This window comes from Schistocerca serialis, chromosome 2 (assembly GCF_023864345.2).
Source record: "Schistocerca serialis cubense isolate TAMUIC-IGC-003099 chromosome 2, iqSchSeri2.2, whole genome shotgun sequence".
Classification (NCBI taxonomy): Eukaryota; Metazoa; Arthropoda; class Insecta; order Orthoptera; family Acrididae; genus Schistocerca; species Schistocerca serialis.
Genome location: NC_064639.1, coordinates 583,893,910 through 583,907,266, shown reverse-complemented (window position 1 = coordinate 583,907,266; position 13,357 = coordinate 583,893,910). Strand labels below are relative to the sequence as shown.

Below are 13,357 nucleotides of genomic sequence, written 5' to 3'. Positions count from 1 at the left end.
TTGTAGCTCTAAAAAATTGAAAGTATCTACAGCTTTAATTTCATTGTTTGAATGCATTATACTTATATGGTCAGGTATTCTTTGTGAGGTACTAAAGTGCATGTACTGGGTCTTGTGAAAATTCAGTGATAATCTATTTGCTGTGAACCACCCATTGACACTTACAAATGTTTGATTAGCTGATTGGTCAGTGAGATCACGCGTACCGTTTTTTATACCAATACTTGTATCATCTGCAAATAAGACAAAATTTGCATTTTGTGACACTGCAGATGAAAGGTCATTAATACATAATAAGAACAACAAGGGACATAAAATAGAGCCCTGGGGAACCCCTTGTCTGATGGTTTGATATTTTGAATGACTATTGTTATGTGGTAAGCCTGATACAGACACACAGCTTGCTACTCCTGTTATCCCATAATATTTTAACTTTTATATAAGGATATCACGCTTAACACAATCAAAAGCTTTAGCCAGATCACAGTATATTCCAAGTGGTAATAACTTCTGATTTATTGATTCTAATATATCATCTGTAAAAGTTAATATAGCTTGATCAGTTGACAATCCTTTCCGAAATCCAAACTGATTGTGAATGAGAATATTTTTCTGTACTAAGTGTTTATAAAGTCTATTATACATAACCCTTTCAAACACTTTTGAAAATATCGCCAATAATGAAATGGGATGGAAGTTTTCCACTGATGATTTCTCTCCTTTTTTGTGTAATGGTTTGACAATAGCATATTTAAGCCTATGTGAAAAAGTACCACTGTGTAGGGATTCACTACATAAGTAACTCAGTATGTCACAAAGTTCTGAGGAGCAACATTTAATTATGGTAGTGCTGATTTCATTATAACCACTGGAACATTTGTTTTTAAGAGATCTAATAATATTAAAAATCTCTTTCGGTGAGGTAGGATATAGGTGAATTTTGTCAAACTTCTGCGGAAATATATTTTTAAAATATTTTAAGCTGTCTTTTGAGGAACTATGGAAATCTAAGTAGTCTGCTACTGAAAGGAAAAAGTTGTTGAAAGTGTCTGCAATTTTGGAGGTATCTCTAATCAACTCATTATTTACATTTAACATAATTTCCTCATTTGCCTGATTAGTTTTTCCTGTTTCACTTTTTACTATGTTCCATATAGTTTTTATCTTGTTATTAGAGGCATTTATTTTTTCTTGAAAATAAATACATTTTGAGGTTCTGATTACTTTGTTTAAAATTTTACAATATAATTTGTAATGTGATTTAGCTCTGCAGTCATCGTTTTTCCTTGACATTAAGTACAGTCTTCTTTTTGTTTTGCCAGATACTTTTATTCCATTCGTAATCCAAGGTTTTGAAACATTTACTCTATTTGCGTTGATTACTTTCTTAGGGCAGCAATTTTCAATGTGACCTATGACTGTATTAGAGAAAAAGTTATATTTTTCATTTACTGCAGTTGAATTGTATACATCTTTCCAGTCTGTATTCCTCAAACAGTATTTTATACCTTCAATAAATGTTTCATTTATTATTCGTATAGTTTCTGCCTTCCTGTTATTAGTTGAATCAGACCCCACTATATTAAATGTAAGAAACTGGGCATCATGATCTGCCATTAAATATTGGATTTATACTACAATTTGCTAGTGTGGTAGTATCTATGAAAATGTTATCAATAGCAGTGCTGTTGGTACCCATAACCCTGGTTGGAAACTGTACTAAGGGAATGAGATTATAAGAAGTGGTAAGAGACTCTAGTATGGATCTTGAGTAACTATCCTCCAGAAAATTTAAATTAGAATCTCCACTTAGTATGAGTTCATTATTTTTAGAAGTTAAGACATTTAATATTGCATCAAGCTGTTTCGTGAATAGCTGGAAATTACCAGTTGGAGCCCTGTATATTGTGACTATAATTATTTTTACTTTGTGTGTTTCTACTTGTGAGGCACATGTTTCAAAAATGCTGATCACTACAGTATTTAAGAATGTCAATGTTTTTATAATTGTGACCCTTTCTAATGTAAGTGGTAACTCCTCCTTTCTCCATCCCTTTTCTACAATACTTTGGAGCTAAGGTACACCCTTCCATATTAAGCATTTCAATTTCACTACCTAAATGATGTTCAGAAATACAAATAATATCAAAAGGATTTGTAGACTGTAACTCATCTAAACAGATCTGAAATTCATTAATTTTGTTTTTTAAATCTCTGATATTTTGATGGAGCAAATTTAATGTTACTTTTTTTTTGTCTCCACAAGTACTATGCTCAACATTTTCAGATACATCTTGTTTCAATATCAAATGTGCCAAATAGCTTTCCATCCATCCCACTACCCAGTGCAGTTTCTCTTTGTTATTATTCTCTAACATTTTACTTTACTTAATGTCTGTCCTTTCCTTTCTCTTCTTTCCTATGTTTGATTGTCACCTTCCAATCTGCACGTGAATTGACTTCCATGCCACCCAGTATAAACAATCTTAACCATGCGCAACACAAGGCTATGTGACCACACCAACTGTTGGTTAGCATCTCATGTCCCACATTCTTTCTGTTGATACAACTATTCCTGGAGCTTCAAATTGATCACACTACCTCCCTTCACCCTCACAATTTTTGCATGTTTTTCTGTACCTTCCTGGGCCACACAAACTTCGTTATATCCCTCACATAAACACACCCTTCCCCCTGCTCCACCTTCCCTTATTCAAACACACACATCTTGACATAATATAATAGAATTACACATGCTGCCACTTCTCTTCACACATATCCACCCACAGACCTGCATCCCACTATTATCATTTTTTTGTATATTTTTCTCTTTGATCCCTTGTTTTTCACATTGATTTCAGTTTGTTTTCATCTTGTACTAAATGCCTTACTCCCTCAGGTTTCACCTTTTTCCACTATATGACTGTTTCACCCTTTTTGTGTTTTTTTTCCATGTGTTTTTATACTTTTTGTATCCTCCACCATGGATCCTTGCTCCTTTCATTTGTGCTGATATAGAAAAGTTTCCCTGTCCCAGCTGGAAACCAGTTTCACATACTGTTCCTGTATTGCTGCATAGCTCATGGAATCCACACCAACAAAAGGCCTTATCATCAAATTGTCCAATTCCAGCAGATACCCCTCATTCCACAATAACATCTACCTTTTCAAATTCCATCAGTCCATAGTCCTCACCAACCTAGTCCTGCAAAATCATATAAATGAGGCCCAAACCTCTTTGCAATACATCCTCTTCATCTATTAATTATCCAACTCTGCAATACAAAATTTCTGCATTGCATCTAGCAGACTGAAACAATTGCTTTTCAGGAACTAGAGCAGCAAGCACAATGCTACCTCCAAAAACTCTCCAATTTGTTCATCTTAAACTCTCACCTTTGACTACCACTAATCACTACCCCTACTACAAAAGCCTCAATGAAACCTACCATCTTAGTTGCCAAGCCCTGCCTTGCAAACCTACCACACTGTCAGAAAGTTTGTCCAAAAAAAAAAATGTGTGTATGTTTTCTAATGCAGAAGCAAGGCTTTGTCCTCAGGCTAAAATATAGCAGTCTTTTTCATTATTGTAGCGATCTAGCATTTCCATAATGTTCATGTGTTCCCCTTTCTCATTCATAAGGAAATGATGGGCCTATATGCAAAACTAATATGTATGCTAGAGATGCTAAATGAAATGTTTAGACTGAGTACCCAATTATGCAAATCATGGTTCCAGAGAGAGAAAGGTAACTAAAACATCTGTCTGGAACATTTTTTTTAGTCTGTCATCACACTCTAGGATGTTTTAATATGCATACTCACATGAGGCATAATTGTTAAGCTTTAATCATCACCTTGAAAAATAGTTTACTTAATTTTTTTGTTTGTTTGTCGGTACATGTCTGTGGTGCTGGTAAACATCAAGATCATCATGACACAATACCACATCACACTGCTAGAAGAGCCAGAACAAAATGGCATAGCTCACTGATACAGTGGAGTATCAGCCAGTAATTTGTTTTCTATATATAGAAGGGAACAATGCTGCAATAATTCATAATGAGTTTGTACAAGTATACAGCAACAATTCCCTGCCACATGACACAACAGTTGGTGAGGGGAGGGGGGAGGGGGGCAGCAGATGCTTCCAGTGTGGTCAGACAAGTCAACTGATCAAGAACAAAGAATCAGACCATCTCTATGTGAAGAACCAGCAATAGCATTGGAGTGGAGGGCCTTGCACTTGAATACCAGTCCATCACAATTTAGGTAATAGTGGAAAAGGTGAAAATTAGTCATGGATCAGTTTTCCATTTCTTGAACCTGACACTCGTATGTTGACACCAAAGACCACCAAACCAAGGCAGAAGCTGAAATGTTGCAGCTGTGTCAGTCTAAACCAGGTGACTTCTTTAGCTGCCTAATCACATCACATGTTAGTCACCTGCTTCAACAAACAATGTATCTAGCCTATTTTACTAAAATCCTCAACAGTTAAGAATGCAGAGGGCAGTGACTTTTTTCTTAACACAGAAAATGTGTGATACTCAATTGTGTTCCTGAAAATGTTCTGTTTATGAACTTCTTTTTATCAACCGTGATCTAATTTCTCTCATTTCAGATACTGTTCAGTAGGTTTTTTTTCTTTCTTTTTTTTGTGGTACCTCATTTTTGTGTATACTGTTGAGCGCCCATACCATCCAGAATCATTACCTTATTATTGTGTTCAGCAACCGCCACCTTCAATGTGCATGTCTGCCCACATTAGACCACAAAAAATTATTGTATCTAGTGGTTCCAGATTTTTAAAGTAACATATTAAAAAAATTACATAGAGAACACAGATTTCTACAAAAGACCAAACCACTGAATTTATACCGGCTCTTGGTTTATTTAGATAAAACGTTGATTCATGCACAAACTAATGTAAATAAATGTCACAAAATACTGGTGTGCATGGTATATTGTTGAATAAATGTTCTGATCACTGTGTAAACATTGCTAGAAATTCATCATGTGACAGTGTTATGCTTCAAAGGACAACAAAGCACTTGCTGTTGCAATGTTTAGTGCTCTCCTTCATGGGTATAAATATGAGTTTTTCATGTTGCTGGTAAGCACTTCCATTCTATTTCCTGTTAATACCCATTTAGCAGTGATGCATAGCATTACATCCATTTTAAATACTCCTGTCAAAAACTGATTAACTGTCTATGTTTACAGGAGAACCAACCACCATACTTAAAATAAATGAAAAGTAAAATAAAATCATACATACGATCTCCTATCTCGTTAAAGTGACACTGTGGAAGAATAAAGTGGAAACTTCCAAATTCCATAGTATCTCTGTTCTGGTCTTTCAGGAAGTAGTCTACTTTCATTTGTTCTCCATAAAGATCATTTTCATGCCATATGCAGTCATAAAACAACATAAAGTTGTCATTTATACTAGCATTATGGATAAATTGTACGCAGGAAACATAATTCTTCCCCTCAATTTTGAATCTAAAGGCAGCTTCTGAAAAGAAACATATGATAAGCGAGCTGAGTTCATTCAAATGTATTTCTCTTATAAAATACAAAGATTGAAACTATTGGTACTCATCTGTTCACACAATTAAAAAAGTACACAGTCCTCAGCATAGATTTATAATATAGTACTGTTATAATTTTAATTAATAATGTCACTGAACAAAAACTTCAGATTTTGTTTATGAGTTTCAGATTACTGTAATTTGATTTAAAACAGTTATTTTGTTTTAAATTTTGCTAGGACTTCAAAAGTGGGAAGAGTGGCTGCTCAATGTTTTACTTATATGAAGTTATTGCTCATAAAATAATCATTAAATGGTACATCAATTAATCATGGTCTGTATTCAGAAATATATGGGTCAGCTTCATTTCATATTTTGAATTTACATTATAACGTATTGTAGATGTTAACAAAACAAAATAGTAGTTTAGGATGATATACTTTATGATAACTTATAATTATCAGTTTTATACAAATGCATAAACCATCAAGTGAGACGTTGGTCAATAATAAAGAAGTTAAAAATATACTTTGATGTTACTGAAGGGCTGATTCACTCATGAAACTTACACAGAATTGTTGCAACAGAAAAATCATTCTTAAGAGCAAACCAAAACAAACATCAGTTCAATGGAAAATCAGTCCAAAGTTGCAAATTTCACTTTTTTTATTCATTTGGTGACTGGGTTCGGGTCATACACATTTTCAAATCATCATAACATAGTCAAAAATGGTATTTCAAAACACACAAAAACCATGTCAAAAATGTTCTTGGCTTTATATTTTCAGAAATATCATTTTTGACCATGTTATGGCGATTTGTAAATGGGGCCTGTGACCAAACTAGTCACTGAGTGAAAGTGAAATTTGTAACTTTGGACTGGTTTTTGTTGTACTGATTAACAGAAGTTGTTAACCCACAGCTGTTCCAGTATGCTGGAAGTTTGAATAAATAAACATATCAGAAATTAAAAACAAAACAAAAAATACTCTGTATTGTCAGGTACTTAATAACTGAATGAAAATAACCAATTTTTGAAAATAAATACCAGGTGTTGTAATTGTGACATAAAGTCATGCAGGAACAATGCAGCATTGCTGCAAATTAATATGAGTGCTGCAAAATTGCTGAATTGCTTGCTAAATGAAATGTCACTATAGTCAGATCCATGAATGATGGCAGTTTGCACATGTTGAGGCACAGACGAGGACTGCATTGTTGACAATTCCAAGTGACAATTGTGTTAGGTGCATGTGCTTGCTTTCCACTTGAAAAAACTATATATCCTACAAATTATGTCTCTCCCTTGCTTATGCAGAATGTATCACTTACCATCACCATCAGCAATAATAACTCGCAACAAATGGAATAAAAATTCACTAAACAATTCACTACAATCATGTTTAATCCTCACATTAGCTACAGCATTCAGAACAGAGTGCTCAAAACACTCCTGAATGCTCACTGGCTGTCAGAGAATGCATGACATAGTTGCGCAGAACACGCCGTTCGACAGCCACCTATTGTTGCGAGTTATTATTGCTGATGGTGATGGTAAGTGATACATTCTGCATAAGCAAGGGAGAGACATAATTTGTAGGATATATAGTTTTTTCAAGTGGAAAGCAAGCACACGCACCTAACACAATTGTCACTTGGAATCGTCAACAACCAACTATAGTTAAAAAAACCAGGGTTTGTATATCTTATGCATATTATTTTATAAGTCTATCCTACTGATTGCATTTTATACCAAAGTAAAAATTGTTTTACAGTGTGTTGCTTAACTTTCTTGCTTTGTATACCTTTCTGTGAGTTATAAAATCTACTCACCAAGTGATAGTAGAACACACACATAAAAGACTGTTGTGGCTGGCAAGTTTTCAGAGCCAGTGGCTCCTTCTTCACACAGAAGGGTTGAAGGGGAAGGAAGAAGGGTGAAGGAAAAGAACTGAAGAAGTCTAGCAAAAGGGGTAGGTTTTGGGAAAATCACCTGGAACCACAGGTCAGGGTGAGAAGGAAGAGACTTCTTGGTATGAAACGGGTGGCAGCTGTCAAAGTGGAGGTATTGCTGGTGGTTAGTAGGTTTGATATGGACAGAGATACTGGTATAGCCATCTTTGAGGTAGAGCTTAACATTTAGGAAGGTGGTTTGTTGGGTTGTGTAGGACCAGGTGAAGCAAATTGGGGAGAAATAGTTGAGATTCTGGAAGAAAGTGGATAGGGTGCCCTCACCCTCAATCCAGATGGCAACTAGGGAGGAGGTTGTTGGTTTGGAATCTGTCGGGCATCACCATGTCACCATGACCAACAGTATCCTCAATCTCCTCCCAGTCCCTCACCTCATGGCTCATGTCCCTGTAATAGACGTGGACGCAAGACTTGTCCCATACATCCTTGCAACACCACCTACTCCAGTCCGGTCACAAACATCACCTATCCCATCAAAGGCAGGGCCACCTGTGAAATCAGTCATGTAATCTACAAGCTAAGCTGTAATCACTGTGCTGTATTCTATGTGAGCAAGACAACCAACAAGCTGTCTGTCCATGTGAATGGCCACCGACAAGCTGTGGCCAAGAAACAACTGGACCACCCTAGTGCAGAGCATGCCGCCCAATTCAACATTCTTAATTTCAACAACTGCTTCAAACTCTGTGTCATATGGATACTTCCCACCAACACCAGCTTTTCTGAGTTGTGCAGGTGGGAGCTCTCCCTGCAGTATATCCTACATTCCCGTAACCCTCCTGGCCTCAACCTTCATTAGTCATCACCCATCCAACCCCTTCCTTGTTCCCACTCCAGCACTACACAGCCCTCTATTCCACCAAAGCACCCAGTATTTTTACTTCTCTCCTTTCCTGCTATCCCCCCTCACCCCCCACCTCTCCCCAGCCCTCCATTTAACCTCCTGTCTGCACCTAGCTGTCCTTCCCTCTCTCCACCTCATCCCTGCATGCTCCGCGGCAGCAATTCACCATCCCCCACCTCTACCCTGCTATCCCTCCCCCTCTTTGCCCCAGCCTCCTCCTCACCCCCAACCAGTTGCCTCTCCCATCATGCACTGCTGCTGCTGCTCACAGTGTGGCTTCAGCTGCCGGAGACTGCAGTCGTGCGTGTGTGTGTGTGTGTGTGTGTGTGTGTGTGTGTGTGTGTGTGTCAGCTATTTTTGAGAAAGGTGTTGTTGGCCGAAAGTTTATTTTGTGACAGTCTTTTTGTTGTGCCTATCTGCAACTCAGCATCTCCACTATATGGTGAGTAGCAACTATCCTTTCCATCCTGGATTTTCCACTGTTTGACTTTCATGGTATATCTTCATATCTGCTGAATAGTCTCTTTCGCCTCCTTAAATGGTACATCATGCTTTAGTGTAAGTGCTATGGTTTGTGCTGCATGTGCACAAACATGTACAATGTTATACAATTCTTTGTGAGTGCTGCCAGGTAGACATGACATCAGGTCTGAACAGCAGGTGGAATTTGACAATTCCACATGCTCCCAGCCTCACTGTGTGGGTCTGCTGCACCCATCCTGCATGCTGTCAGTGCAATTCCAAGTGGCCTCTTCAGTACTGTGCATGTAAACCATATGTCACACGTGACCAGTATCAGTTACCTCTACTCTCTCTATAGTACCTCATGTCAGAGGCACCATGTTCAGCAACTGAGTGTTCCAGCATTCTTTTGGTCACAATCTGGCACTGGATATTTGTACAGACAGACAGTCTTTTAGTTGTTGTAAAATGCAACACAGTGGTTGCAACTTATTTGGTAGATCACATGGCTGCTTTCGCAGGTGGCCCTGTCTTGATGGAATAGGAGTCGCCTGTAACAGGACTGGAGTAGGAATATTCCTCTTGTGACTCAGTAGCACTCATGATGGAGCAACTGAACCACACTCTTTGGTAGGGCTTTGGCACTCACAAAGGAGTGAGGTAAATGAAAATTGTGATGGATATCTTGCAGTACTGCACTGTTATAGCCAGTATCTAGTAAGATACGTTTTGAAAGTAGATGCACTGTCTTTGTAAGAAAGAGTGAAAGTTAATAATAGTGTGTTCTGCTGAAGCTGTAAGGACAGCTGAAAAGGCACTATGAATTTTGGTGAAATGTGGAAGGAGAATTATTTATTACAATGCCCAACAAGGAGGGGAGGAGGGTATGAAATGAAACTTCATGGTTTGAGCGGGTACATGCTGTTATTTCAGTGATTATGAAATTAAGTCACATTTACAAAGAACCTAGTAGTATGAGCCCACTTATCATTATGATGTTGCACCCCTCTGGCCTGGCCACATGATCTTATCTTGTTGGGAAGGGAGTCATAAAGCTATTCTATCCTCACTGCATTCTTAACTGTCATTGATATCCTGGATAATGGCACTAGAACTGTGTTGACATCTGAGGTGGTCCCACGTATGTTATGTCAGGGACAGATCTGGGGTTCTTGCCTGTCACAAGAATGTCTTAACTTTACACAGACAGCTCACATGTCGTTATGCATTGTCCTTTTGAAAAATAGTCCCACAATACTGTTGCATAAGCCATCACATCAAAAGTAACACATGATGATGCAAGACATCCATGATGTACTGATTTCTTTGCTGTCTGAGTTCCTTCAATTACTACCAGCTGTGACCTGTCATCATACTTGGCTCCCCACACCATGATGCCTGCAGTAACAACACTGTGCGTCTCCAAAACATTGGAAGACTGGGAACTATCCTCAGGTCACTGCCATACTTTTTGATGATGGTTATGCAGAACAGTCCAGAACCATGACTTATTGCTGAACATAATGCAATGCCATTCATCAGCAGTTCATGCTTCTTTGTCATGCCACTAAAGTGTTTGAGAATTTCTGCATAAATTCTAGAACCACTCAGCCTTCCACCATCTTGAACACATGATATTTTAGATGTGAGTGTGAGAAAGGAATCCTATCGACTGTGCATCACCTGTCTGTGTGTGCAGGTGTGAAATCAGTTGAGAGCAAAAGATCAACACAGCAGTTGAACGGCACCAACAAGTACTTGTCAGGCAATCCTTGTGATTCATAGTGAAAGCACACAGAAGAACCAAGGACTTTCTGTGTTATTCGGTGCTGTTTGTAATTGTGACTATTGATAGTGACATAAGAACAATTTAACTCTGAATTGTGAAAATAACTCATATCTTGGACTTGCTGGAGGCAAGACATATTTTTACAATATGTTTGTAGTAGAGACATGGTTGTAAAGCCAACTCTTTTCTAAATGGACTTAAATATGTTTCTAATGTAACACATACAAGTTACTTACAAGAAGTTAAATGTTTATGCGTAAAGTGTGAACTCTGTTCTTAAGAAGCTCAAATATACCAATAGTTATTGAAAAGTATTCTTCGAGTACCGAATTATTTCACAAGTGGTGAGAGAGCCTTGAAGGTTCCTGTAACCAGCATCATTCTTCGGAGAAGAAGTTTAGAGAGATTCCAGAAGCTGGTTATCCAGAGAAGAAGATCGGCTGTATACACCAAGTAAGTAGACTCATATAAGAGAAGTGAGAAGTTTGCACATAGACTTCACACACGCTTAGTTGTCAAAAACGTTAGACCACCACTCCAAAAGCAGCTATTTTTGTTTTGGTGTCAACAGCAGCCTGCACATGGAATGGTAATTCCACAGTCCAGCTGCTACTACTCTCTATCCAATGGGGGTTGTTACAATGAATTTTGTAGAGAGACCATTACTTGTTATCACATGGCAGGTGTAGATGTGAATGTGTTATGATGTTCTCGGTGCACAATATGGCTGTCATCTTTAGTACAGCTCAGACATAAGTGACCAGAATAATAATGACAGGTATGCCTGCACAAGGCAATGTGTCACAGTGGTTAAATTACTGGACTCATTTTGGGGGGACAATACTTCAAATCCCCATCTGTCCATCCAAATTCAGGTTACTCCTGATTTCCCTAAATTGCCCCAGCAAGTGCTTGGATGGTTCCTATGAAAGGGATCAGCTGACTTTTTTTATCCTTCAAACATTCTGAACTTGTGCTCCATCTTTAATGACTTTTATGTTGATAGAACATTAAACCCTAACCTTCCTTTCTTCCTTTTGAGTATACTTGCCCTGATTTTGCCATGCTGACCAACATCAGACCACTGTCACAGGCAAATGCACCAAAAATCTGGAAACTCAGACCACTGTCACAGCCAAATGCACCACAAATCTGGAAGCTACACAATTCAATACTCCAGTCAAACAGAGACCAACACTGAGGCCCCTCTCAAACTATGTCAGGTGCTGAAAACACCTCAAATGCACACACATTTTCTCCATGTCCTTCATAGTGATAACTCAGCATCTTATGCTGTTCATGTATCTCACATATCCCACCAGGCATGGTAACAACACTAAACATGAACAGCACTAATACAATGTGGGGCCCATTCTATCTGCCATTGAGAATTGCAACTCTAATCATTTACATACCCACTGAAGTTACATTGACATCTGTACATGGCCTTCGGGTTTCCCACTTTTTTGACAGACAGTGTCATATGAGAACTATCATATCAGAATTAACAAAATAATAATTGAAGAATATGAAGGAATAGTATGTAATTTTTAATGTTAGGGTTTTGTTAGGTACCTTGTCAGTGGACAATCAGAAGTTATAAGAAAAAGTAAAGTAAAAGTAAAGTGATATTTTTTAAAGTAATATATACTATGCATCACACAAACTGGTAAAACTAAGTAAACAACGCATGCTGTCACACAAACAAATTAACACACTAGGTCATTGGCACAATAGTCAGATTAGTACCCATTAAAAAAAGAAAAGCCTCAATATGTATGCTCCATCCACATTCACATTTTAGTGACTGTTCAAGTTAAAAATGAACTCCTCACAAAAAAGAATTGGATAAATATGCTAAGAAACATCAGATTGAAGCAAGGACATGGCATAATGAGAGATCAGTAGATAAATCAAGAGAATAAAATGAATATAATGTAAAGAAGTAAATATTTATAATGGCATGATTTTGGTTTGTGACTAATTTTCTTTCATTGAAATTACTAGTATGTATTCTCTTTCAGAATAATAGTACACCATGAACATAATCTTCCTTGTAATTTGGGTGTTTTCTTTCTCTCTATGTGTATCTTATAAAGTATTTAAGACTTATTGTTATAAAATCATATGGGAAACTGAACTGAAAGAATGTAGACTGACATTAATATTGAATTTATATAATAGGCATTAAATGACATGAAAAGATTAATTAATTGCATTTTGAAGATAAGTTTGTATATAATATGAACAACTATCAAGCAACAGAAAATAATTAGCATGGTTTATATATATTTACAGATGTAGAATTCTTCTCTTTGTTTTTTCCATGTCATTGAGGAAGTAGACACTGAATTGTGGTAGCAAAAAGGACTCAATCCAAGGACATATAAATGCTGGGGGACAACCTAAGAAATGGACTCAGAGAAGGAAACTAAACTAAGTATAGTTAGTGGCAAGGATAGCGGAAATGGAGAGGTATGAAAAAAATTTAAAAAAGTGGCTTCATATAAAGTACCAAGTTTTTGACACTTTTAAAAAAAATTGCAGAAGTCCTCAAATGTTCAACACACAGATTATATGGATGCATCAAATTGTAATTGATAATTCTGCACTTTTTAACATTTTTAAAAAAATTTCATTTTGCATGACAATGATTAGCTTGCCATATCTTGCAATATCTATATGTAAACGTATGATATATGTAACGGTCAGTGGTAACCTGGCCAAAATTTCTGTATATTTAATGTTTTGTGA

At 37.2% G+C, this 13,357-nt stretch overlaps 1 protein-coding gene across 3 annotated transcripts in view; it reads right to left on the bottom strand.

Annotated features, from left to right (window-relative positions):
* Positions 1–13,357, bottom strand: part of LOC126457600 (uncharacterized) — a 212,267-nt gene that overhangs the window by 129,780 nt on the left and 69,130 nt on the right. For all 3 annotated transcript variants that reach the window (XM_050094046.1, XM_050094045.1, XM_050094047.1), the window contains one exon: positions 5,282–5,521. In XM_050094046.1, coding sequence (XP_049950003.1) covers positions 5,282–5,521 — 240 coding nt within the window. The remainder of the gene's footprint in view (positions 1–5,281; positions 5,522–13,357) is intronic.